Here is a 27,692-nt window from a genome sequence, read left to right as displayed (position 1 = left end):
TATTCAGAGACAGAGCTTCATTTTTGGATGTCTGGAGTCCATGTGCTCAAAACTATACATAATGCAGATGAAATGAAATGAAGAATGAGCCATAATGTAACTATGGACACTTAAAGGGGATGATGAAAGGGAAAAGAATACAACATGATTAAAGGAAAAAAGATCTAAATCCAAATAGGAGAAAGTTTTCTTGGGTTCTTTACCAAGATATATTCATTCCATTGTTAGCAGGAATATGAAAACATTAAACAATATATCTATGTTCTCAATCTTGTAGATGAAAGTATGGAAATGACTTCAAACCATGTATCTGATGTCTGACTGTACCATGTTTCACACCAGATGTTTCACATGAGATGTTGTTCACATTTCCAATCTTTCTAAACTTTACAACCATCAGGAATTAGAACAAAGTATTCACATCACATGCAATGTTTTCTCAAAGTTTTATCACTTTCCATATGTATAAAGAAACTTTAAAATATGTTGAATAATCATATCTTTCACTGCATCTCTAAACCCATCATCAGAAGTCATCACATCACCTGGTCCTTCCTATAAGGAAAGTTTGTAGATATGTTATTTCCAAAATAGGATTACCTCAGCATCTTTTGACACTTCTTTTTTCAATAACCAATGACCCATAAAACAGAATAGATTTCAACAAACCTGCTAGCTCTGTTGATTTCTAAAGTACATTGTATGTTATGAATGTAAGAAAACTAAAGTGAGGAGTGATCTGGAGGCCCCTTTACAGAATGCATTCTGATCATACTTACATAACCCATGTAAAGTCTCTCCATTTAGCCATCTATAAGCATGTTTTTTAAAAAGAACTTTTTGTTTCAAAGTCAACTCTTGCATTTAAACATTATGCATAAACAAAATCAGAATCGTCCTTCTGTTACGTAAGGAAGGAAAGTACATCAGAGAGAGCAACTCATTGCAGTAATGTCTCTAAAATTCCATTGGGTGATTAGGGGGAATGGCTCCCATCATGTATTAGGGAAAAAGACCAGTAGTACTCTCAGAATCATTCTAAGAACATGAAAAAACCCACTGATATTCTAGTTTGTCAACTAGCTGATTGGACATAGAATATTTTAAGAAATCATGATATAATAAATTATGACATGGGCTTCATGAATACAAATATGAAGTAGGATAATCAAGTAAATAAACTTAATAATAATGACACCTGCCACTGCTTAGTTAGCATAAATGTAATCTGAAAGATATCCATACAAAAGGGAAAGTTTAATAAGTTTTATTGAGTCAGCACCTCAATATGATCCATTGCTTTTTGCCATACAGACTGCTTCTCCTCTGCACTGTGTCCAGGAATGGATAAGATATTGTGAATGTAGTTAAAGACTTCTTCCTGAAAAGGACAAGACAATAAAATTTACTCATTCATTCATTCAAGAGTATTTAGTCACTATCTACTATCTGTACCAGTGCTGGTAAATTTCTGTTACTTGGATATGGAAAACCTTTTGCAGATAGTTAACTTAGGGAAAACTGACAATAAAGAGAAAGAGTAAATCTTTAAAGTTTAAGGTAGACACTTTGAAGTTGCATTCTGTTCCAGTTAATTTTGGTCTCAATTTCATTAATGTAACAAGGAAATATCACAATTTTGTCTTTGGTGGCCCCTGTACACATTCCCAATTTTCATCTCAAATCACTGTTTCCCTTGTCTGTTATACTCCACTTAAGCTGATCTTCACCTCATTTACACAATCTCTATTCAGTTCCTTGAACACGTCAACAATTTTCCCCACCAGGGCCTTTGCATATACTGTTCCCTATCCCAGGACACTTTTCTATTGGCTTTTTGCTTGCCTTGTTTCTTCTCAAATTCCAAAGCTCAGTTTATATATTACTTCTTCTGAGATTCCTTCCCTGGCTGCTCTGTAGAAGTCACTTCCCACATTATCTTCTAAAGCTGCACTCAGTTTCTCTTCTGATCTCAATTCTCATCACAATTTGCAATTATGTATTTGGTTTTCTTATTGTTAGTCTCATCACTAAACTAAGTTCAAAAATTGCAGGAACTACATCTGTTTTAATTATCAATATATGCTTATATAATAGTAGGTACTTAATAAAAACCTGTTGAATAAATGAAGAAAACCTTGAATCAGCAAACACATGTCCAAGTATTTCTCCTGAATATTATACTTACTACATAGTTATTTCTACTCAGGAGGTGGAAACTGAGTAAGAAAAAAGGGTAAAGCAGTCTCTTAGCTCACCTCTCTTAGTGGGTCACGTAAGTAGCAATCAATAATTTTGTCATATTGGTGTTCTCGTTCATACATAAACTCACAAATTTGATAGCTACAACATAAAAGGAAAAACCAGTACACCAGACAGGTAGTCATTAGCTTATTGTTTTGAGAAGTTTGCTCAAGCAGAGAGATTAAGATTAAGAAAAATGAATACAGTAGATATGATTTCTATTGTTAAATGAAGTCATAGTATCTATGGGAGATAAGTATCATTCCTCTAAATATAGGTTTAAAATGCTGCTAAATACTCTATTTATAAGAAATTTCAAAGCTGGATACAAAATAAATGTTAAAGCAACAATGTGTCAAATAAAATAGTATATCACATATCAATAATTGTGTGAAGTTTCTCTGTTCAGAATTAAACATGTCAAGTGAAATATTCAACAAACTAAATAATAGTGCTAACATTGCATCTCATTTGCTATGTTCAATTTTTCATTGTGTTTAATATCTACAAGTGTCAAAAATTTATGAAATACCATGGAAATTTTAGTTAAAGAAAACTAAATCATAAGACTGGTATTTCATTTTCATACCAAACAAATGTACAAACATTGCAAATTTACTCACTATTAATTCTGCAAATTTTACTTATTTCTAGACTGGAAAGGCAAAAAAACTTTCAGATTTAGGTTTTTTTGTTGTTAGTGGTTTAGTGGTGTTATCGGCACGGCTTTCCTTAGTTTAAAAAATATGGCAATACATCAAAAAAACTGGGCTTCAAGTTAGAGAAATGTAATTTAATAGTTCTATGGGAATATATGGTTTCAAAACAACTTACAACTCTGCTTTTTCTGCCATACGAATGAGCCGACTTTCTTCAAACTGAACAATGCCTCCAGCCTGCAGCAATTCTAAAAGGACCTGAATATTTAAAAATAAAAGAGTGAAACACTTTGGAATCTACTTTTATCAACGAGTTCTTTAAGAGTTCATTCAGCCACACAAACTGTAAGTTTTTTCTTTTATTTTATTACTTTGCTGATGTTTTGGCTTGGCTTTCACACATACTAGGAGTTAGTCTGCCATTCTAGGTTGATCATATTGTATTTAAGTCTTATAAAAAGATAAATGGCTCTATTTTTCAAACATGGTAGGAATATCACAATCTTTGAAAATAAAGCCTTATTAGAACATGTAATTGATCCTCCATGATGCCAGAAATGTCTACATATATTCTTTTAAGAACTGAATTTTTGTCTGATGCTTTTATGTCTTACGGTTCTGTGAAATCTGTTGTTCACAGATAGTATCCATATTTACATGTTGATTTTTTGTCGTTAAACACTGCTTTATTTTCATAGTTCATAGGAGCCTAAAGGTGAAAACAACCCAAATGTCCACCAATGGGTGAATGGATAGACAAAATATGGTGAAAAGGGAATGAAATTCTGACACATGGTACAACATGGATGAACCTTAATAACATTGTGTTAAGTGAAATAAGCCAGAAAAAGGTATCTGTCCACAAGGACAAATACTTTATGATTCCACTTATATGCAGTACCTGAGGCAGTCAAATTAATACAGACATAAAATTGAATGGAAGTTGCTAGGGGCTGGGAATGGAGTTACAGGGAGTTCTGTGTAATGTGCATAGTGTCTCAGTTTGGCAGATGGAGAGTGGTGATGGTTGAGGAACAATAGGACTATACTTAATGCCACTGAACTGTACATTTACAGTGGTCAAAATAACAAATTTTATGGTGTTTACTATAATAAAAAACAAAAACACTGGAGTCCCTATAATTAATTTTTTACCACACTAAGTACCTGAAGAAAAAAGGTGACGAGGATGTTCATACTAATTCATTAATATTTTTAAACAAACCTGAAACTGCAATAAAATCATTACATAGTCATTAGAGCAATATGAGAAAGCTCTCTCCTATATTTAAGATCCAAAATAACATGACCCTTTTCAGATCTCCAGGTTACCATTTTATAAAGCATTTTTCTAATACAGGAAATTGATTACTTTCAAGTTAAAAAAAAAAGGCAGAAAAGAAATGACACCTATCCAAACTTTGCATTTCAGAACCCTAGCTTAAGCCATTTTGAGTACTACAGTGTAGTTACATAGAACAGTTATGGAGTGAACCCCATCTGCTGGTATCCTCAATTTGGAATAAAGTAATAGAAATGCTATCACTGGAGCCAGTCTTACTAACTCAACAGAGCTGATAAAATTTTTAGGAATAAAATTTCAGGTTATTAAACATGGCCATTGTTAAAAATTAAATGATATAAACTTAAATTAAAAACAAAGGTAATTTTTACATGAAACTCACCACATCCTAATTATTTTACTACATTTTATTATGTACACTGTTGATGTTAGTTACTGCAACTATACCTGTATGTTGGAAATACTACATATGGGTGTGGTACTGTGTGTCTCTTCCCAATTTTGTGTTCAGTGACATCATGGTAGGCTGAATCAGCCATGGTAGGAGGACTTATACCACAGAAATTGGCAAATGATGTAAATCGGGCCTTGTTACATTTTTAAGGTTGCAAAATAAAGAATGTGTGACAGGGATAATAGGTGGCCCACAAAGCCTAAAATATTTACAGAAAATACTTGCTGATCCCTTGTAAAGAATGTGATGGAGATAATGTTAACAAGCCAATCAAATTAAAAAGTGTGAATGTCATAGTCATTACATTGAGAATAGCACAAAAAAATTAAGGAATTAATTTTCTAGTATTCAAAAACTGTTACTCGATTCAGCAAAGAAGTCACTTCATGGATGAATGAGTGAAGATCTGACATGCTTTCATTGCTGCACTTTCACCTTCTTCATTTTACATAAATGAAAATATCAGTCAGCATTCATACCAGAATTACACCTGGGGAGCCAGCTTACATCAGTCTACCACTGGAAAATACTCAAAAATGTTGCATTAACAAACTGGTATGTAACAAATGGTACGAGGGAAAGAGTGCTAGATTAAAAGGGAAGGAATTGGATTCTAATCTTAGTTGTGACCTTGAGCAACTTGCTTCATGAGTTTTCTATGTTTCTAAACAAGTAGAAAAATCAAACTAGATAATCTCAAAGGTGACTCCCAGTAATAGAATATAACTATACTATGATTACTTTTCAAGGTCTGGCTGTTACATTTAGATTTTTTAAAATTCTGTTTAGCTATTTATATAAAGGTTTTTGTATCATTTTATATAGCAATATCATGCATACCACTTTTCTTGCCAATAGAGAAATAGAGCAAAATGAAGGGTCCACTACTATTTGTATTCAATATAATTTAAGAGATAAGCAAAATTTCAGCATGTTCTCTTCCCTACAATACTCAGCAGCAGTCATTGGGCTACAGCTGTGCAGAAAAGGGGTCACTGTTGCCATCCTAAGTTCTTTATTTGAGTTTCAACCTCCCAGCTGTGTAATACTACCATAAAAAAAACTTAATGTGGCTCTCAAAGTACTTAGTTTTTGTTGCTTACTGATCTGAAAAAGTCTTGGCTATCAATTTTAAATAGGTTTGACTCTTTTAGAGCCCACAGTTATAGTGGGTGAGCTTTTAAAGAATCCTACTCCTAGAAAGGACTAAGAAAATGCCATAACTAGGTGGTAATCAAATAGTTACTATCTCAGGTGTGATTAGTGGAGGGGCAGATGCAGTCTAGTTTTCAGAAATGGTTAGCTCTAATGCAGTTGGGGCTATTGGGCACTGCCAAAAGTTAAGTGTCCTCAATATTCAGGATCTTGAACCCTTTCTGGTTCAGGGCTATAGAAGCTAGGAGTGGTTACCTGATTAATGACACTGGTAGGAGGCACTATGTAACTGGTGTCAATTGGTGCTACATAATGGAGAAGGAAGACGTATTCTTTTTGATGTCATGTTGAATGCAAGACAGGTCCTGTCAGCCTAGGAATTTAGGAATTTGTCAGCCTATGAATTTGATATAAGCTCCTTTATACATGTGCTTCTAACACCCATCCACACTATTTTCTTGTTGCCACCTCCTAGCTTAGTATGGGGGTTTGACACAAATCATTTTCCTTTATGTCTCTTGAGATTTACCACACAGTTCTTTCTGGCTTACACTGTCTTCTTTCCCATTCTTCAGCAAAAAGAGTTCTAGTAGCTCATACCTGCTGTCTTTCAGAGTGTCGGGAGTCATCATCAGGACTACAGAGGAATTCAAGGACCTGGTCAGAGAACAGGTATTTTTTTACTAGATACCAGTATGCATGCCATAACACTGCCATAACAAAAACAGCAATAACCACCATTTCTGTATCACCAATTCACTCACACTCAGTCATAACAAACACCACAGGTATATGGTGCCTTCCCAACTCATTGGCCTAGTTTACAGCACAGCAGGCTCAGGGAGCCTAACAATTTACTATGTACCTTACAACATTTTTTTACTGTCCAGAAGCATGACTAGAGGACAGCATCATCTGCATACTTAACTTTAAGATCCCTCATATCAAGGACTAAGAAAGCATGGATTTTGGAGTCAGGACACCTGAATTTGAATCTTAAGCTTATTAACAGGTAATAAAACTTTCATTGCTAATAACAACATACATTAACTATGACCTTGGATGAGTGACTTAACCTCTCCAGGTTTTAGTTTCCTCATGTGCAAAATGGGAGTAATAATTTTACCAATTTCAGAGCTATTGGGAGCACTGAGTTAATATATACATATAAAACTTTGGAACAGAGTCTGGCACTAGAAGTGCTCAATAAATGCTAGTCATTATTATCAACTTTCTACATATAAAAAGTTTTTTTTTTTGCCACCTGTGGATAGATAGGAGATATTCAACTGGGATTGGGAGATCCCAATTGTTGACCTTCAAAGTCCAAGTCATTTGTAAGTAAATTCAGAATTTTTAAAAGTAATCTCTCTTCCAGATGATCAACATCATAGTGTTACTACCAGTGAGATAGGTGATTCTTAAAATGGGTAATTTTTGAGTGGAGAATTTTAAGCAATTTAGAGCAACAGAATATCCATAAAAACATCTCCACAAATATACTCCCAAGATACCAAGTTACTAGGCCAAGTCATACTACCCAGACACCATTAAAAAACCAACTGAACAACTGAATTTAGATCCAAACTGAAACCTGAACAGACCTGGTAAGACACTTATCTGATAGGCTATTATATTAAGAAACCTTGTACTCAGTGAATTTTTCTATGAACAGTAAATACAATAAAAACAATTGTAACTCTCATAGTTAAACACACTCACCTGATCAAAAAGAGTTCTGTTTACAAATAAGGTATTGTCAGGTTTTGCAAGCTGCCGGGCAAGAAATGTAAAGAGACACCCTACTTGTGAGGGAGTAAAATCTGAATTCTCCACCATTACCTGATGAGCAAAAGAGACCATTTACTCAAAACATCATCTGGTTTGACATGAAAAATATACAGTGGGGGAAGGGGAAAACCTCATTACAAAAGACTCATGAATTATTCTTTTACTGACTGTGCAACACTTAAGTTCAATATCATTTAAAGAAGGAGCATACTCTGAAAGGAAAATATTTTAATGATTTTTAGCATATTTTTATGCACAACCCAGATGAGAACTCAATTGTTAGAGAGGTAGGTTTCAAAGAAATACTAGTTGTGCTTCCCTTTGGGATTCTTAAAAGAAGATCCTACTAAATTAAATTTTAAGTAATCTTATTAAAAAGCTATGCACAACACAGGAAGAAGGGAGTTGATTTGGAGCTTTAAAATTAGATAATTTGAGTGAAGGCATCCCAGTGAAGAAGTCAGCTAGCCCATAAATCAGTGACATGAACAGCTTCCGCCCAGTATACAAACAGTCCCTGAACAGATGGTTTCATAAAGGTTTTTTACAACCACACATACTTATCATATCATAATCTTTCCTCTGCTTTAAGTGAGTTCTCAACTCATAAGTACCCACTTTGTGAAGGATGGTATGGAAGGTGCTTCAAGGCAGTGATGAACAAGAAAGCAAGGTGGGACAGGAAGACAAACCTTAAATAAAGGGTACAGTGTGATCAGCACTATTAGGGAGGAGCGAATGATGGTGGAAGCACAGTGGGAAAAATTCAGTTCAGCTGGGTAGAGAGGGAACATGGACAACAGAAAATGCAAGTTTGTTTGAAGAAACTGTTCCACTGGAATGCAGCAGCATGTATGAGGAGGAGGGAGAAATTAGATTGAAAGAAAAGATGAGGCTTCAAATGTCAGTCTAAGAAACTTAACATTTATTCCATAGAAAACTGAGTGTTCAACCAGGACAGTTGATGATGATGATCAGTACTGTGCTTAGGAAAATTATGCTGCCAGCAGTGTACAGATAAAATAACAGAAGGAAGAAATAAAAGGTAGACGGAATGCATGTGACTGCAGGGCTCCCAGGGAGAGAGAGACAAAGGGCTGGGGACCAGGGCAGTGATAATGAAAGCGGCAGCAGGAACAGAGAGGGGAGACAGGGCAAGTAAGTAGCCATGTGTGTGGAAACATGTGGCTAAAGGAGGAATTAAAAAGGACAGATTTTTGAGCCTGACAAGTAGGTAGGATAATGATGCTGTTAACAAAGAAAATACATCAGTTTGGGAAGGAAGATCAGGTATTCTGTTAGATGAGCTGAATTTATGGAGGCAGCTCTCTACAACAAATAGGGTGTAGCACCCTGTTTCACCTATCAGAAATCCTAGCTTCCCTCCTCACGTTCTCCACTTGAAGGTAAAGTATAAGACTTCTTCTATTATAAAACATTCCCTTGGGGCCTAGCTTTTAGCCTACCCTTTCTTACTTTACTAGCAGTAAAGGTACTTAGCTAACTTTTCTTACTTTAGTTTTCTTTAATTCTTCCTCCTTTTAGTCCAGCAATCACAGCTTGCTCAAATGCATAATGAATCATTGCTGGAGTATGAGGATATTTCAAGTTTCAATCTCTGTATGTATGCATCTAAATTCCAATTTATAATATTCAAAGAGCTTTCTACAGCTTTACCAAACTTACATCACTCCCTTGTCAGTGAACAGGTCCTTTCCTAGGACTTAACTCTTGGGGCCCAGCTAGTGCTGCTCTACTTTTAGCCCTTCCTTTTGCCTCTAAGTGTAAACTCCCTAACTGTCTGATCCTAGAAACATCTTTTGAGAAAACAGTTCTCACAGGCAATCCCCTTGCCACCTCAGCAAGTATCTAACTGACTATCATCCCAAAATTCTAGTTTCTCTCCATTTCAGAGATCATATTCACAAAATTTCCTGAGCAGTCTTACACAAAGTCACAAATGAACAGTTTTTCCCCTCTAATTCTGCAGCCACTCAGCACACATAATGTTTGATGTTCATTCATCTGTTCTCTGGTCTTTGCCTATATCCTTACTTTCACTGGCTCCCTGAGAAGTACACTTAGTGCAATTCTATCAAAAGAAATGAGAAAATAATCTCAAAAGTTCATTCTTCATTGATCCGAGGTAAATGCTATCAAACCAATATACAAGAGTAGCAATTCACCAACAGTAATAATTTAAGTACTTTATGGAGCTTTACTGTCTTCGCTTTTATGGAGCTTTACTGTCTTCGTTTGTATCATTCTTCCAACTTAGTATAGACTTAAATTTCAATTCCAGTTCAATCAACTTGTAAACATTTCTTGAACATCAACTAGGTCACAGGCCTTGTGCTGGACATGTTCTGGGCATGTTAAAACAATGACAAAACCCACAATTCCTCACAGTCTCTACCTACAAGATGCTCAAGTCCAGGCAAGAAAATACATGGGTAAACAATTACCATACAGTGTGCCAAGTGTAGTATAAAGCAGTGTATGAACACAGAGAAGAGGCAACTAATTAAACTGGAAGTGTGGGAGAGGTTCTAAAAGTTTCTCGTGGATGATATTTGAGTTACATCTTAGAAAATGGTTAGAAATTTGACAGGCAGAGAAAAGGAAAGAAAAGTCATAACAGGATGAAAGAAAACTCATGCAAAGGACATACATCATAAGTACAACACAGAAAGTTCCATGAATTCCAATAATTTAATACAGTTAAAGAGTTCCTTATACAGTGTGTGTGTTTGGGGAGGGGTGGGACAGGAGAAGGAAGTGGTTATAGAGAAGTAGTCAGGGACCAGAAAGTATAGAAGGATGTTGGGAGTCAATGTTAAACAGTTTAGATGGGTAAGGCAAAAACTGGTACTTGTGCTCCAATATCCGTTCTCTCCTAACTTAGAACCCAAACTCCTCATTTTTAGCTAAATGCATGGTCACAGAGTACATTTCTCAGTCTCTCTTTGCAGCTAAAGGGCCATATATCTAGGTTCTGATCAATATGATATAAACAGAATTTGTAGTTCACAATTTCTAGGAAGTTTTCTTAAGGAGAGGGAACATTTTTTGCATTTGGGCTGGCTAGAATGCAGAGGTGATGGCTAGAGCCTGAATAGCCATTTTGGACCAAGAAACCATGTACTGAGAATAACAGCAGTCAGACAGAAGAAATCTGTATCCCTGATAAGTTTGTGAAGTCACGCTATAAGATCAGTTGCCTACCTCCAGTTTTGTATGAGAAAAATAAATTCCTGTCACAATTACACTATTGCTTGATCTACCTGGATCAACTGGCATTATTTGGGAACTTAGCAATCCTATTCTTATATTTATCACTACCTATCTTAGAAGGTCAGTAAGTAGCTCAAATGAGATAATGCATGTAAACGTGCTTTGCAAATTATAAGGAACTATTACAAATATAATGCATTAATACACAACTAGAGAAAATTTTAATTTTGTTGTTCAAAATAATCTGCAAGTCACCAAGAGGCAGAAATCTCTGTTTTATAGTCAAATGCAGAGAACAAAAATGTTAAGCTTTTAACTACAAAAAGAAACTGGCCTCACTGAAGCTATGCAATTGAAAAGGAAAAGAATCTGTCTCTGTATTCATTCATTAGCAACAGCACTAATCTCAAAATGGCTTTATACTGCATCTACTTAGATTGGGATGATCAACTCTGTGAGCCTCAGATCATTTCCAAGTGTCACCCATCATCTCAGGGCCATAGTAAAACCATGGCACTAACTTAGCAACACAGTGATGTTGGTATGAGACAGAATGAGATTCTTCACATGAATAATTTTCTCAAAGCACTCTGAAGTTAGTCTCTATTATTACTTGTAATCATACTAATAAAGCAATTGTCATAATATGTATTTCTCAAGAACAGTACCCTGTATCCTAGCATCTAGTCTATAGCTGGATACATAACATTTTTTGAATGAATGATTAGTATTTCATTCAGCTTTTGAAGACAAAGACATAATAAAAATTTTAAATGATTGCAACATATTACTTCAGTAAGCAGATTATTTTAGAACTTTTGATAAAACAATTCCACTTGATTACTGTAAACGTCAGTACAAACATGTGTTCTTTGAATACTTACTTTCAGCAAAATATCCACAATTCGTTGTTGATATTCTACAGCTTGCTTGTCATTTTTAAAATCTTCAAAAGTCTAAAAGAGAGAAAGAAATTTTAAAAAATAACTGTTACTTGAAAACTTTAGGAGGACACAAGATATTAAATTCTTGTTAATAGGTAAATTCCAAATAAGGTAACAGCCATTCCTCATCAGGTTTTTCCGTATATACCTTTAATGGTACATGACTTTTAGTGAGTTAAATAGAAAGCTGTAGGGTTTCATTATAGCTATGCTATAGCAAGGATTTAAAAACAGAGAAATCTATAAAAATATAACGATTACCATACAACCAAGAAGTGATTCAAGAAAGGAAGGCAAAGTCTGTAGGCAATGAAAAAGAAAGAACACTAATAGCAAGAAGCAATTTGTGAGCAAGGGTTTGAGAGGATACATGTTACATCCTCAGCTATCATTCCATCTATGCTATTTGAAAATAACTAAACAGTTTATTAACTGTCATTAAAAATAATGTTCATGATTTCTATGACAACTAAAGAAAAATGACGTTCAGAGAAAGACATTTTTTAAAAACTGTTGTGGCAAACTGTCAAAATGTGAAAATCCTCAAGGCTACATACAAGGAATCGGTATCCTATTTCAAAATACTGCCAAGTACAGCACATTTATTTTATGTCCCTGCCAAATACATTTTGAATAGAAAATACACCAAACTAAATAACAGTACCGGATGCTGAAAATACCTAGTACTTATAGGATGTATATATGAAGGAACTGAAATTGTATTCACTATCCAAAAATGGAAATGAAAGTATTTGTTGATCAGTAATAATAATGAAAGACTTGAAGATCTTTCCTGTGGTTATCACTTAGCACATTTGGCTCTTAGAAATGTTTAAATCCACATAGCAATAATTTAATGCTTATTTTCTAAAACAAGAAAATATGACTACATACTATCCCAACAGATCAAAAAGAAAAAGGAATTTCATAGCCATGAACTTTCAAGACTATGTCATGGTTACATTCAAACCAGAATATTCCCTAAATGGTCCCTGAACTTCCCCAACTTCTCAAAATTATCTTTGCTCATGCTCTTCTCATCAGCTTGCCCTTCCTTTCCTTCTCCTGTCTGACACAGTTAAGTGTTTTAAACAAATGATTGCTGATTTGCTAATTACAGAGAAAAAGAAACCCTTTTTTTTTAACTTTCTCTTCAGCTAAACTGCTTTGCTACTACTTAGTTGAGAAATGCTAAAATAAGTTACCAAGGAAACAATAGGAACTCTTAATCTGAAAAGCTCAAACCGAAGATATTTAGATGTTTAAGTGGATTATATATGACCCTGCATGAAGACAAAGAGATGGACTACCAAGTCTCTCAGTTCTATCTTCAGATTTATGAGAACAAACATGCACACACTTACACAAAGGCAAAACCCCACCCTAACCTGCTAAAGTGAGATGTCACAGAAGGTACTATCTAATACAAGTGCTAGTCAACTAAAATACCAAATTACAGAGAATTAACATGTATTTAAAAGCAACAGCAGTGACAGCAGGTAAAAAAAAATCTTTGTCCATTTTCCATTTCGCAGTATGTATTCACTGCTTTGAAATAGATACTGAAAGTTTACTTCTGTAAACATAATTAAGTAGTGATATACAGAATGAATATGATACACATAATGACATACTTTGGTTGTAATTAACAGCTGCCACCAAAATGGCACATCACTGTTAAAACATTACCATTCCATAAAGGAGCAATGGATATACAATGGGGAAATGACAGCCTCTTCAACAGCTGGTGTTGGCAAAACTGGACAGCTACATGTAAGAGAATGAAACTGGATTATTGCCTAACCCTGTACACTGGATTATTGTCTAAACTCAAAATGGATCAAAGACCTGAATGTAAGTCATGAAACCATAAAACTCTTAGAAAAAAATATAGGCAAAAATCTATTGGACATTAACATGGGCAACTTCTTCATGAACATATCTCCCCGGGCAAGGGAAACAAAAGCAAAAATGAACAAGTGGAACTATATCAAACTAAAAAGCTTCTTTCTGTACAGCAAAGGATGCCATCAGTAGAACAAAAAGAGATCCTACAGTATGGGAGAATATATTCATAAATGACATATCTGATAAGGGTTGACATTTAAATTATATAAAGAGCTCACACACGTCAATAAACAAAAAGCACGTAAGCCAATTAAAAAATGGGCAGAGAAGCTGAACAGACACTTCTCCAAAGAAGAAATTCAGATGGCCAACAGGCACATGAAAAGATGCTCCACATTGCTAATCATCAGAGAAATGCAAATTAAAACCACAATGAGATATCACCTCACACCAGTTAGGATGGCCAACATCCAAAAGACAAACAACAACAAATGTTGGTGAGGATATGGAGAAAGGGGAACCCTCCTACACTGCTAGTGGGAATGTAAACTAGGTCAACCATTGTGGAAAACAGTATGGAGGTTCCTCAAAAAGCTCAAAATAGAAATACCATTTGACCCGGGAATTCCACTTCTAGGAATTTACCCTAAGAATGCAGGAGCCCAGTTTGAAAAAGACATATGCACTCCTATGTTTATCCCAGCACTATTTACAATAGCCAAGAAATGGAAGCAACCTAAGTGTCCATCAGTAGATGAATAGATAAAGAAGATGTGGTACATATACACAATGGAATATTATTCAGCCATAAGAAGAAAACAAATCCTACCATTTGCAACAACATGGATGGAGCTAGAGGGTATTATGCTCACTGAAATAAGCCAGGCAGAGAAAGACAAGTATCAAGTGATTTCACTTATCTGTGGAGTATAACAACAAAGCAAAAACTGAAGGAACAAAACAGCAGCAGACTCACAGAACCCAAGAATGGACTAACAGTTACCAAAGGGAAAGGGACTGGGGAGGGTGGGTGGGAAGGGAGAGATAAGGGGGAAAATGGGGCATTACGATTAGCACAGATAATGTACTGGGGGGGACATGGGAAAGGCAGTATATACAGAGAAGACAAGTAGGGATTCTATAGCATCTTACTACACTGATGGACAGTAACTATAATGGGGTATGTGGGGGATACTTGATAATAAGGAAGTCTGGTAAACATAATATTGTTCAAGTAATTGTACATTAATGATATCAAAATAAAATAATAAAATAAACATTATCATTCCACAAAGATGCTTCTAATTATACAATGCTTGTTAGGGGCAAAATATGCAAAGATGTCCCAGTGGAAAATGACAAGGTTAGTGAAGCACAAACTCAAGTCCAAAGTCATCTGTGCATTTGGTCATAAAACACTTCTTTTTGTAGTAGCTTAAAAAATTATAATAGCTTTTCTGTTAGATAATGATTGTTGGCTATATCCTAAACCAGGGGTCAAAAAACATTCTCTGTAAAGGGCCACAGAGAAAATAATTTAGGCTTTATGGGCTACATACAGTCTCTAAGACATATTCTTCCATTTTTATAACCCTTATAATGTGCAAAATATTCTTAGCTCACACAGGCCAGAGGCTAAATGTGGCTGGAGTTGGTCCACAGGTTCAGTTTGTGAACTCCTGTCCTAATATCTTCACACATCCCCCAATAAGATCCCTGTATGATTTAAAAAAAGAAAGAAGAATCACCCATAACACAAACTGATGAGAAAACTAGAAGGACAACAAACTTCAACTTCTGTAAGAGCAAGAAAATAAACATCCCAAGTTAGCAGTGTTAGTTCCAAAGTCCGTAACATCAAAAAGATGTCAGGATATAACTGAGTAAAAGAAAGGAGGGTAGCAGAATATCTATAATATAAGATAGAATTTTATATTCTGAGTGAGGAAATACTGAGATCAGGTCTAACACCTGGCAGATCAGAGCGCTGGCCAATCAGAAGATCATGGGAAGGGGTCTGGCAAGTACGGATCAGAGATCTTACTAAGATGTGCTTTTTGGGAAACAGGGAGGTACCTTGGAACAGGAAGATATTCCCTGGAAGCTTAGTGTTAAAGAAAGAAGGGGCAGGTAGGGAGAAAGAGGCAGCATGAGAAATGAGACAGAAACCTCCTCCCAAAACCACATATAACACAGAAATACAGCAAATACAGCAAAAACTAATCCTGAAAGAGTGACCAGAAGAGTACAGAACACAGTGCCTACACTTTGGGGAAAAGAGAAGACTACACAGAAAAGGATAAGGAGGCAAAGCTGTGATCTGGCAGGACCCAAACTTTCCCCAACCCCAGCCCACAGGTAGGAGAAAGAGAAACAGAGTGGGAAAGGAGTAGAAGCTCAGGACTGCTGAACACCCAGCCCTCTCCAGGAGCACAAACACACATTACATGGTGCTCTGGAGATTAGTGGGGTTGGAAAGCAAAGACAGGGAATACTTCAAGAAACTGAGAATACAACTGCTTGTGGAGAACAGATTTGCACAACCGGCCACCCTGGAACAAAATAAAGGCAGGTACTTTGAAAGACTTCCCAACAGCGAGAGGGACGCTACAGGGACAAGGATTACACAGAGCTTGCTGCTCAGGAGAAAGAACAGGTGGACAAAATCATGCCAGCACACTCAGTCCAGCAGTTGGGAACTTTCAGGAGCTTCAGGTGATTCATCCCCCTGGCTGGCAATAAAGCGCCAAGGCTCCCCCTGCGATACTCAACCTGCCTCTCCCTCCTCCCTGCAGGCACTGGCTCACAAACCTGCTGCATCTGCCACTGTGTGAGGCCAGCCGGAGGGTGGCCCCACCTACAGCAGCTACAAGGGCATAACACAGAGGCTCCTTCCTGTGTGCTCAGCCCACTGGCCCTCACAGTGGAGTCAAGCACTGCGGCCAGAAACCGGAAAGAGCTCTTTTCCCTGGGCAGGCACCAGCACAACTTGCCTGCAACCCCTGTTACTGCTCCAGGTGCCAAGCAGATCCAGAGAGTAGAGCTTCTGGACACTAGAGGGCACTGCCCAAAGAAAGTTACTGTTCCATAGGAATCACTAAAAATATGATCAGCAAAAAAATTTTGTCCACACAAAAATTCAGGAAAGTACACCAGAGACAGGTTTAGGTGAAACTGAAGTCACCAATCTTCTTGATAAAGACTTCAAAATAAAAATCATAAACATGCTCACAGAACTACAGAAAAATATTCAAGATCTCAGAAAGGACTTCAAGAAAGAGGAAGAAACTGAAAAATACAGTATCTGAAATGAAACATAACATGGAGGGCTTTAAAAGTAGATAAGATAAGGTAAAGGAGACAGTAAATGAAATAGAAACTAGACGATAGGAAAACAAAGAAGCTGAGCACAGAGAGAACAAAGGATCTCTGTGAATGAAAGAATAAGAAGAGACCTGTGCAATCAATCCAAATGGAACAATATTCACATTATAGGGGTACAAGAAGAAGAGGGAGAAAAAAGGACAGAAAGTCTCTTTGAGAAAATAATTGCTGAAAATGTCCCCAGTTTGGGGAAGGAAATAGTCTCTCAGGTTATAGAAGTGCAGAAATCTCCTAACACAAGGAACCTTACAAAGACAACACCAAGACATATAATTAAAATGGCAAAGATCAAGCAGAAGGAGAAAGTATTGAAAGCAGCCAGAGAGAGAAAAAGGATCACTTATAAAGGTAACCCCATCAAGCTATCACCAGACTTCTCAGCAGAAACCTTACAGGCCAGAAGGGAGTGGCATGACATATTTAATGCAATGAAACAGAAGGGCCTTGAAACAAGAATACTCTACTGTGCAAGATTATCATTTAAATTTAAGGGGGGATTAAACAATTTCCAGATAAGCAAAGGTTGAGGGAATTTATCACCCACAAACTGTCTTTACAGTGTATTTTAAATGGACTGTTCTAGATGGAAGTGCTCTTAAGGCTAAATAGCTGTCACCATAGAAAATAAAACCACAGTAAGGGAAGCAGACCAATTAATTACTAAGCAAATATAAAATTAAATCAACTACTCACACAGTTAGGGATACACAAAGAATACACCTAATATATAATGACTGGAGGAGTAAAAAAAGGAACCTCTTTGATTGTGTTTGAAATAGTAATAACTATAATAAGCAAGTTAAGACAGACTGTTAAATAGTAAGGAAGCTGCCCTTGAACCTTTGGTAACCACAAATCTAAAGCCTGTAATAAGTACATACCTATCGACAATCACCCTAAATGTAAGTGGATTGAATAGACCAATCAAAAGACATTGAGTTACGGAATGGATAAAAAAACAAGACCTATGTATAAGCTGCCTACAAGAGACTCACTTCAAACCCAAGTCGTACGCAGACTAAAAGTGAAAGGATGGAAAAGATATTTCATGCAAATAATAGGTAGAAAAATGCAGGAATAGCAGGACTTATATCAGACAAAATAGACTTCAAAACAAAGAAAGTAACAAGAGACAAAGAAGGGCAGTACATAATGATAAAGGGGCCAGTCCAACAAGAGGATATAACCATTACAAATATCTATGCACCCAATATAGGAGCACCTAAATATGTGAAACAAATACTGTCAGAATAAAGGGGGAAATAGCATGCAATGCATTCATTTTAGGAAACTTCAACACACCACTCACTCCAAAGGACAGATCAACCAGACTGAAAATAACTAAGGAGAGAGAGGCACTGAACAACGCATTAGGAACAGATGGACCTAACAGATATCCACAGAACACTCCACCCAAAAGCATCAGGATACACATTCTTCTCAAGTGTACATGGAACATTTTGTAGAATCAATCATATACTAGGTCACAATAAGAGCCTCAGTAAATTTAAAAAGACTGAAGTTGTGCCAACCAGCTTCTCAGAACACAAAGGTGTGAAACTAGAAATAAATTATGCAAAGAAAACAAAAAATCCCACAAACACATGGAGGCTTCACAACATGCTCCTAAATAATCAATGGATTAATGACCAAATTAAAACAGAGATAAAGCAATATATGGAGACAAATGGTAACAACAACTCAACACCCCAAAATCTATGGGACTCAGTGAGGGCAATTCTAAGAGGAAAGTATATTGCAATACAGGCTTACCTCAAGAAGGCACACTCCCAAATGACCAATTTAAACACACAATTAATGAAACTAGATAAAGAAGAACAAAGGAGGCCCAAAGTCAGTAGAAGGAAGGACATAATAAAGATTAGAGCAGATACAAATAATATCTAGAAGAATTAAACAATAGAAAGAATCAATGAAAGCAGGAGCTAGTTCTTTGAGAAAATTCACAAAGTAGATAAACCCCTAGCCAGATTTATCAAGAAAATAAGAGAGTCCACACTCATAAACAGAATCAGAAATGAGAAAGGAAAAATCACTATGGACACCACAGAAATACAAAGAATTATGAGAGAATACTATGAAAAATTATATGGTAACAAATTGGATAACCTAGAAGAAACGGACAATTTTCTAGAAAAATACAACCTTCCAAGGCTGACCCAGGAAGAAGCAGAAAATCTGAACAGACCAATTACCAGTAATAAATTGAATTGGTAATAACAAAACTACCTAAGAACAAAACTCCTGGACCAGATGGCTTCACCACTGAATTTTATCAAACATTTAGTGAAGACCTGATAATACCCATCCTCCTTAAAGTTTTCCAAAATGTATAAGAGGAGGGAATATTTCCAAACTCATTCTATGAGGTCAGCATCACTCTAATATCAAAATGAGGCAAAGACACCACAGAAAAAGGAAATTATAAACCAATATCCCTGATGAACATAGATGCAAAAATACTCAACAAAGTATTAGCAAACCGAATTCAAAAATACATCAAAAAGATCATCCATCATGACCAAATGGGATTTATTCCAGGGATGCAAGTATGGTACAATATTCGTAAATCCATCAATATTATACACCACATTAACTGAAAGGATAAAAACAAGAAGATCATCTCCAAAAATGCTGAAAAAGCATTTGACAAAATTCAATATCCATTCATGATAAAAACTCTCAACAAAATGGGTATACAGGGTAAGCACCTCAGTATAGTAAAGGCCATATATGACAAACCCACAGCCAACATCATACTTAATAGCAAAAAGCTGAAAGCTCTTCCTCCAAAATCAGAAATGAGACAAGGATGTCCACTCTCCCCACTGTTTTCAATATAGTACTGGAGGTCCTAGCCATGGCAACCAGACAACACAAATAAATAAAAGGCATCCAGATTGGTAAGGAAGAAGTTAAACTGTTACTGTTTGCAGATGACATGACATTGTATATAAAAACCCTAAGGAATCTACTCCAAAACTACTAGAATAACTGAATTCAGCAAAGTTGCAGGATACAAAATTAAAATACAGAAATCTGTTGCATTCCTATACACTAATGATGAATTAGCAGAAAGAGAAATCAGGAAAGCAATTCCATTGACAATTCCATCAAAAAGAATAAAATACCTAGGAATAAACCTAACCAAGAAGGTGAAAGACCTATGCCTTGAAAACTATAAGACACTCATAAGAGAAATTAAAGAAGATACCAATAAATGGAAATACATCCCATGCTCATCGATAGGAAGAATTGATATTGTCAAAATAGCCACCCTGCCTAGAGCAATCTACAGATTCAATGCAATACCTATTGAAATACCAACAGCATTCTTCAATGAACTAGAACAGATAGTTCTAAAATTCATATCAAACCACAAAAGACTCCAAATAACCAAAGCAATCCTGAGAAGGAAGAATAAAGCAGGGGCACTTAAGCTCCCCAACTTTAAGCTCTACTACAAAGCCACAGTAATCAAAACAATTTGTTACTAGCACAAGAACACACCCATATATCAATGGAACAGAACAGAGAGTCCAGGTATAAATCCATACATATTTGGCCTATTAATATATGATAAAGGACCCATGGATATACAATGGAGAAATGACAACCTCTTCAACAACTAGTGTTGGCAAAACTGGACCGCTACATGTAAGAGAATGAAAGTGGATTAATATCTAACTCCATATACAAAAGTAAACTCGAAATGGATCAAAGACCTGAATGTAAGTCATGAAACCAAAGAACTTATAGAAGAAAACATGGGCAAAAATCTCTTGATTATAAACATGAGCAACTTATTCCTGAACATATCTCCTCGGGCAATGGAAACAAAAGCAAAAATGAACAAATGGGACTACATCAAACTAAAACGCTTCTGTACAGCAAAGGACACCATCAGCAGAACAAAAATGAGAACATGCCTGAACATTCAAAAAGCAAATAACCCAATTAATAAAAGGGCAGAGGATCTGAACAGACATTTCTCCAAAGAAGAAATTCAGATGGCCTACAGGCACATGAAAAGATGCTCCACATCACTAATCATCAGGGAACTGCAAAATAAAACCACAGTGAGATATCACCTTATACCAGTTATGATGGCCAACATCCAAAACACAAGGAACAACAAATGCTGGCGAGGATGGAGAGAAAGGGGAATCCTCTACATTGCTGGTGAGAATGTAAATTAGTTCAACCATTGTGGAAAGGAATATGGAAGTTGCTCAAAAAACTAAAAATAGAAATACCATTTGACCCAACAATTCCACTCCTAGGAATTTACCTGAAGAAAACAAGTCCCAGATTCAAAAAGACTATGCGTCCCTATGTTTATCGCAGCACTATTTACAATAGTCAAGACATGGAAGCAACCTAAGTGGCCATCGGTAGATGAGTGGATAAAAAAGATGTGGTACATATACACAATGGAGTATTATTCAGCCATAAGAAGAAAACAAATCCTACCATTTGCAATAACATGGATGGAGCTAGAGCATATTATGCTCAGTGAAATAAGTCAGGCAGAGAAAAACAAGTACCAAATGAATGCACTCATTTGTGGAGTATAACAACAAAGCAAAAACTGAAGGAACAGAAGAGCAGCAGACTCACAGACCCCAGGAAGGGACTAGACCAAAGGGAAAGGGGGTGGGGATGGTGGGCAGAAAGGGTGGGAGAATGAAATTAAGGGATATTATGATTAGCACATATAATGTAGGAGGGCACAGGGAAGGTAGTATAGCACAGAGAAGATAAGTAGCGACTCTATAGCATCTTACAACACTGATGGACAGTGACTGTAATGGGGTATGTGGGGGGAACTTGATAATAGGGATAAATGTAGTAACCGCAATGTTGCTCATTTGACATGTTCATAAGATTGTATATCAATGATACCTTAATAAAGAAAAAGAAAAAGCTCAACCATACCAAGTGTTGATGAGAAGATGAAGGAACCGATACTCTCAGATACTACTGCTAGGAATGTAAAATGGTAAATTCAGTTTAGAAAACAGTCTGTTTGTTACAATGTAAAATAATACACTTAACAGATGATCCAGCAATTCCATTCTTTGGTACTTAGTCAAAAGAAATAGAAATATAAGTCCCCACAAAGGGCTATATGTAAATGTTCACAATAGCTTTATTCTTAATAGCCTAAAACTGGAAACAAACCCAAGGACTATTATTACTGGTGAATTGATAAACAACTTGTATATTCATAAAATGTGAAATTACACAGCCATAAAAAGGAACAACCTATTGTTATAAGCAGCAGCATGAATAAACCTCAAAAGGATTAAAGAAGGTAGAAAAAACTACAGAGTGTATGATTCTATTTATATGACATTCTAGAAAAGGCAAAACTATGGTATCAGAGAGCAGATCAGCAGTGGCCTGGGGCTGGAGTTGGGACTAACTACAAAACTGCACAAGTGACCTTTTTGGGTGATAAAAATGTTCTAGTTCCAGATTGTAGTATTGGTTACAAGACTGCATACATTTGTCAAACTCTTTTCTTAAAACGGGTGAATTATATTTTACATAAATTACAGTTCAAGAAAGCTAAATTTAAAAGCCTTACTTGAAAAAATATTCCTAAGTGAAAAAAAGTGGAAAAACATCATTTATAAATCTGTCAACTAAATATTCTTTTGTCTCTTCCTGAAAACATTCTTTTTATTAAGGTATATTAACTGAATGAGGAAGGTTATATGATTAATCAGTTTTGGTAGACATAATAGGCAGTGAATCCAGGATTTAGGATCCTAGGTCTTACTGATTTTCCCAGCTCTTACACTTGGAGATGCAGCCAACACTTGATGCACACATGGAAGAAAACCTCCACTTGTTTTTTAGGCATTTGAAATTCATTAAGTCCAAAAGAACTAATTATCTACAGCTCTCCCAACACTTCACCACTACTGAGTGCCCTACCACCATCTCACGAGAAACCTGTTTCTCCTCTGATTCCCTACTGAAACCACAAATAAACTACTATACAACGAGTTCAACAAGTCAGAAATCTGGGAATTGTTGATGCTTCCCCATTTGTTTGGTCCTTCACATTCAACTGTACAATAAGCCCTAAATTTCAGGCCAATTTGCCTCCTAAAATACCTTTCAAATCTTTTTACATCTTAGTATCCCCAATGTCACTGCCCTAAATCAAGCCACCATTATCTTCTACCTAGATTACTACCAAAAATTTGCTAACAGATCTTTTTACCTCCATTTTTATCTTATTTCAATCCACTCTACATTTGGCAGTCAGACGGAATTTTTCAAAACTATAAATCATGACATTTCGCTACCTATGACTTCAATGGCTACCTGTTTAACTCTAGCATAAAGTTCAAACTTCTGAACATAGATTACAAGACTCAGTTTCCACCTACCTCTCTGGACTTGTCTCTGTCTGCAGGCTTCTGTACACTCAAAGATGTGGCCATACTTGTTTTCTTTAATTCATTGAACATACATTGCTTTGTCATATTTGCAGGACTTTATACACATCCTGTCCTCCATCTAGAATATTTTTCCCTAACCTTAATCTAATTTCCACTCATTTTTTGAGACTCAACATAGACATCACTTCATCCAAGAAGACTTCCCTAACCCCTCCTCAGCTCCTACAGCATCCTGCCTTCTCCAGAGGCGTATATTACACTGTGCTGTCATTACTTCTCTACTAGTCTGGATCCTCTCCCTCCACACAGGCAGGGATTATATCTTGCCAGCCCAGGGTGCACCCGCAGTTGGTACACTATATGTGATAAAACTAGGCTTAAAACCATCTGTCAAGCAATGAGAGAGAGATTATATCACAGCCTTACTACCAAACACAGTAACATGACTCAGACATCAACATAATTCCAAATGTTCCTCAGTACCATCCAGCCCTTAAAAAAATGAAAATTAGATACAATTCTTTATTGCTCTCTACCAGTCTTTCCCAACCTCTTGCCCCACCACCTCCTGCTTCTTTTTTCTTACATGCCAGACACTAAGTACCATTATGTTCTCTTCTGGACATCTAAGGTCTCCTAAACCAACTAGATCTGACTTCCAAGTCTAAATTTCTTTTCTCTTTTTTTCTTAGGCAATTAAAATCAGATTTTCAAATTAAATTACAGTATGATATAATTGGATTCTTAACCTTCACATGGGTGCTTACTTTTTAAAATTTGTTTATTGTATTATTCAACTTATAAAAATACTATATGCTTATTAGAGAAATTTTCCCCATCTCACAGAATTAATCGCTATTAATATTTAGGTTTATTTCCTTTCTGTCTTTTTTCTCCAAATATTATGCTATACATTTGTGTATTTTATACATTTGTGAGCCTGTTGCTTCACTAAACACTGTAATATAAATACTATCCCTGTTTTCAAAAGCTTTTTAAAAAATGACTATAATACCAGTTAGTTGGGAAGATATATGATGTTTTATATGATTATTCCACTGGAGGTATTTTCACAGGGAACCTGGCTCATCCAAATCCATCTTTAATTAAACATGTATAAGGATGTTTTTTCCAGCAGGAAGGGTCTATGTTCTATTTCAACCTGTTATCTGCACTACCATCACCATCACACGTCCTTCAGATCCCTGGTCCATATTTAGTGTGCCAACTAATATAATTTATGAAATCAAAGATGCATCACATCTAACGCTGCTTTAACTGTTTGATAATGATGTGTTAGACACACATACACACACACACACACACACATACACATACACCGAAGGAAGGAAAGAGGGAGGGTATGGAGAAAGAAGGGTACAAGGAAATGGAGGAGAAAGGGAGATAAAGAAATAGAAAATATGGTGGCACAACAAAATTAAACATTTGAAACCCTGACTTATCACTAGGGCATAAAAACAGTACCTGCATAAGGATTATTATTTGTTTTTCTATTTAAGAAAAACTATCATCCTGGCTCCTTTTAAAATACCTTAAAATCATATCTCTTACCAGTGCCAATACATTCAGAAATTCTCTTGTGTCGAAATGTAGCAAAGTCCGGACATAGGGATAGATTTCTTCCTCTGCGGAAGCCTCTGCTGAATGTAGGCGAATTAGAAATTCAAAAACCTGAAAGTTGAAAAAATAGTTATATTTTTCTCACCTTATAAAGTATCTTGCTGAAATGACAATTCCCATTTGGATAAAATAAAGACAGGATGGATTTTAGTTTAAATTGTCACTATAATTTCTGTAACCTCTCAGCTATAACTATCAGCTTCAGTGATGGTGTAATAGGCTTCTCCTATCACAGCTGATAGCTCCTCACTCGTGTGTAAACTACAATTACAACTGTCTTCAGTGCATCTTAACAAGAGGTGGATAGATAGTAAAAATGCTGTGAAAATAGCACCAACCTGGTTTTTAACCAAGGGAACAAGATCTTCAGGGATGTCACCAAGGGGATAGGCACGACCTGCTAGACAACAGCTGGGTGAAAAGAAAGTGAACAGGTTTGGTGAATTGTAATGCACTGCTTCCAGCTAATACAGTTTCTTAAACCCAAGTTACTAGTTTAATTTTTAAGCAGGCTCAGCTTTTATCAGTTATGTATATGTATATGCAGTTAGGTCAAGTGTAAATCTAGATCAAGATGATAGCTAGTTCAGAAACTGTGGGCGAAAGGGATGGTAAAATACCACACCCTATGACTGAGTAAAGACTTTCATTTCTTCTTATTTTTCTTCAGAAAACCAGGCTGTGGTAGAGGGGGAAGAAGGAATGAGTACAGACTGTCTTTTAAAAAGTCTCATACCCACAACTGAGAAAAACTTAACAGCACTATCACACTACAATCTACCTGTTAAGAGCCTGATGCTCTCAGAGACTTTTAACCTTTGCCTCTAGGAATGGTGAGATGGGGAATGAGCAAGGTTATTGTCTGGAAAATGTCTGTAACAGAACAAGCCTTCAGGGAATTAGAATTTGGTGAGAAATTAAGTGCTATTTTACCTCCAAATCAGAACTTCCTTATGGCTTATGCCTAGTGGACTGCATTATAAAGTGTCTTCTGAATATGTTCTCATTTTTTTCTGGGGGGAGGTGAATTTTAAACCTCTTTGACTTAAAGAACATGATAAACTACTACTAGGTAAATACTGCATATGTTCTTCTACACTAAGAGATCAATGTAGCAACTGTGAAATAGGTCTCAAAGTTAACATAGATGCTAGGCAGGAGCTCAAATGGTGCTCTGGTAGGTTCTGCCACCTCCCTAACTGCCTGGCAGCCACTTCTATCTGGACACAATCTGAGCCTGCACAGTCTATTGGAAAACACTCTGTTCTAGGAGTACGGAGATCAACATTTCATCTTACCTCTGTTACCAACTCTTTAATAATTTAAACACATCCCTTGCCTTTATAGATGAAATAGAGATAACATCTATCCCACAGAGTGTTGGTAGTAAAAGTGAAAAACTCTCCCTCAGGCTTTCTCCACCTCAGCCCTATTGATAATTTGGGAGCATGAACTCCTTGTTGTGGGGACAGTCCTGTACACTGTAGGGTGCTCAGCAGCATCCTTGGCCTCTACCTGCTAGATGCCAGCAGGATCCCTCCCCCAGCACCAGCTGTGACAAGCAAAAATGTCTCTAGATATTGCCAAATGTTGGGGGGATGAGGGCACCCATAGGGGACAAAATCACGCACAGCTGAGAACCATTGCCACACAAGAAAGAACACAGAAAACTGAAAAGCACTGTATAGATAGGAGATGACAATACTTCCAAGAATATAGGGGAAAATTATAGGAGCATATATGCAGATGAGTAAAACAAAAAAAAATCTCTTACCTAATATATACAAGAAGCTTGTTGCCCATAACAACTTGCTCATCTAAAATAGAAAAAGTTATCTTCAGCACTTCCCTCTCAAAACCTTTTCAGAAATATAATGTTTATGTGGAAACAAAAAACCAAACTTGGCATTTAAGGTAAGTATAATCCAGGAATAACAGAAATTTGAGAAAATTCAGATAAGATCACTTCAATTATTCTTTTTAGAATTTTCATTAGAGTCTCTGCCCAGATACAAAATCAAGAAGTCACTAATGGGTACATGTAGAAGGAATACAGCTGAGGGTAGAAATCTGTATATTATAGCTTACCAATAGCTTGGGAGCAGGGGAAGGTGTAAAGCGGGTAATGAGTCGACAAGTTATAGACTGTGACCAATTAAGTAATACTAAGGAATAAAATATAATGTCTTCTCCTTTGTAACATGGACTCTTATTACCTACAGTGCTCTAGGGATGAGGTCATTGTTCACAAATGTTTAAAATAAGAGATTTCGACCAAATGATCTTTAGACCCTTTGTATTCTATGTCTAAATGTAAGATTCTGTCATCTGGTAATATAAACCTATACCTTGGTTAAAAGAAATTAGAAATGTAGTTTGACCAAATTTTAGGCCAAGGGATCAAAGCAACAGAGAACAGTGGAGGTGCATCAAGAGTAGGTGAAGTGGGAGAATTCAAGATGGTGGCATGAAAGGTGAGACAGAGAATTCCTCCCCACACCACATATAGTGTGAAAATATAACTAATACAACTAGCCCTAAAAAAGCAACAGGAAAGAAGGCTGCACCAGACTGCATACGGACCTTACAAACAGA

The 27,692-nt window shown here is 36.3% G+C and overlaps 1 protein-coding gene across 5 annotated transcripts in view; it reads right to left on the bottom strand.

Moving 5' to 3' along the window:
- The window catches only part of VPS8 (VPS8 subunit of CORVET complex), a 331,520-nt gene that overhangs the window by 128,392 nt on the left and 175,436 nt on the right, over positions 1-27,692 (bottom strand). For all 5 annotated transcript variants that reach the window (XM_057500758.1, XM_036875334.2, XM_057500761.1 and 2 more), the window contains 9 exons: positions 26,872-26,914; positions 25,436-25,508; positions 25,029-25,148; positions 11,725-11,796; positions 7,538-7,657; positions 6,416-6,472; positions 3,079-3,161; positions 2,259-2,343; positions 1,283-1,381 (listed from right to left, as the gene is read on the bottom strand). In XM_057500758.1, the coding sequence (XP_057356741.1) occupies positions 1,283-1,381; positions 2,259-2,343; positions 3,079-3,161; positions 6,416-6,472; positions 7,538-7,657; positions 11,725-11,796; positions 25,029-25,148; positions 25,436-25,508; positions 26,872-26,914 (752 nt within the window). The remainder of the gene's footprint in view (positions 1-1,282; positions 1,382-2,258; positions 2,344-3,078; positions 3,162-6,415; positions 6,473-7,537; positions 7,658-11,724; positions 11,797-25,028; positions 25,149-25,435; positions 25,509-26,871; positions 26,915-27,692) is intronic.

This window comes from Manis pentadactyla, chromosome 1 (genome assembly GCF_030020395.1).
Source record: "Manis pentadactyla isolate mManPen7 chromosome 1, mManPen7.hap1, whole genome shotgun sequence".
Classification (NCBI taxonomy): Eukaryota; Metazoa; Chordata; class Mammalia; order Pholidota; family Manidae; genus Manis; species Manis pentadactyla.
The sequence above is the reverse complement of the archived record's forward strand: the minus strand, read 5'-3'. Positions and strand labels throughout refer to the sequence as shown.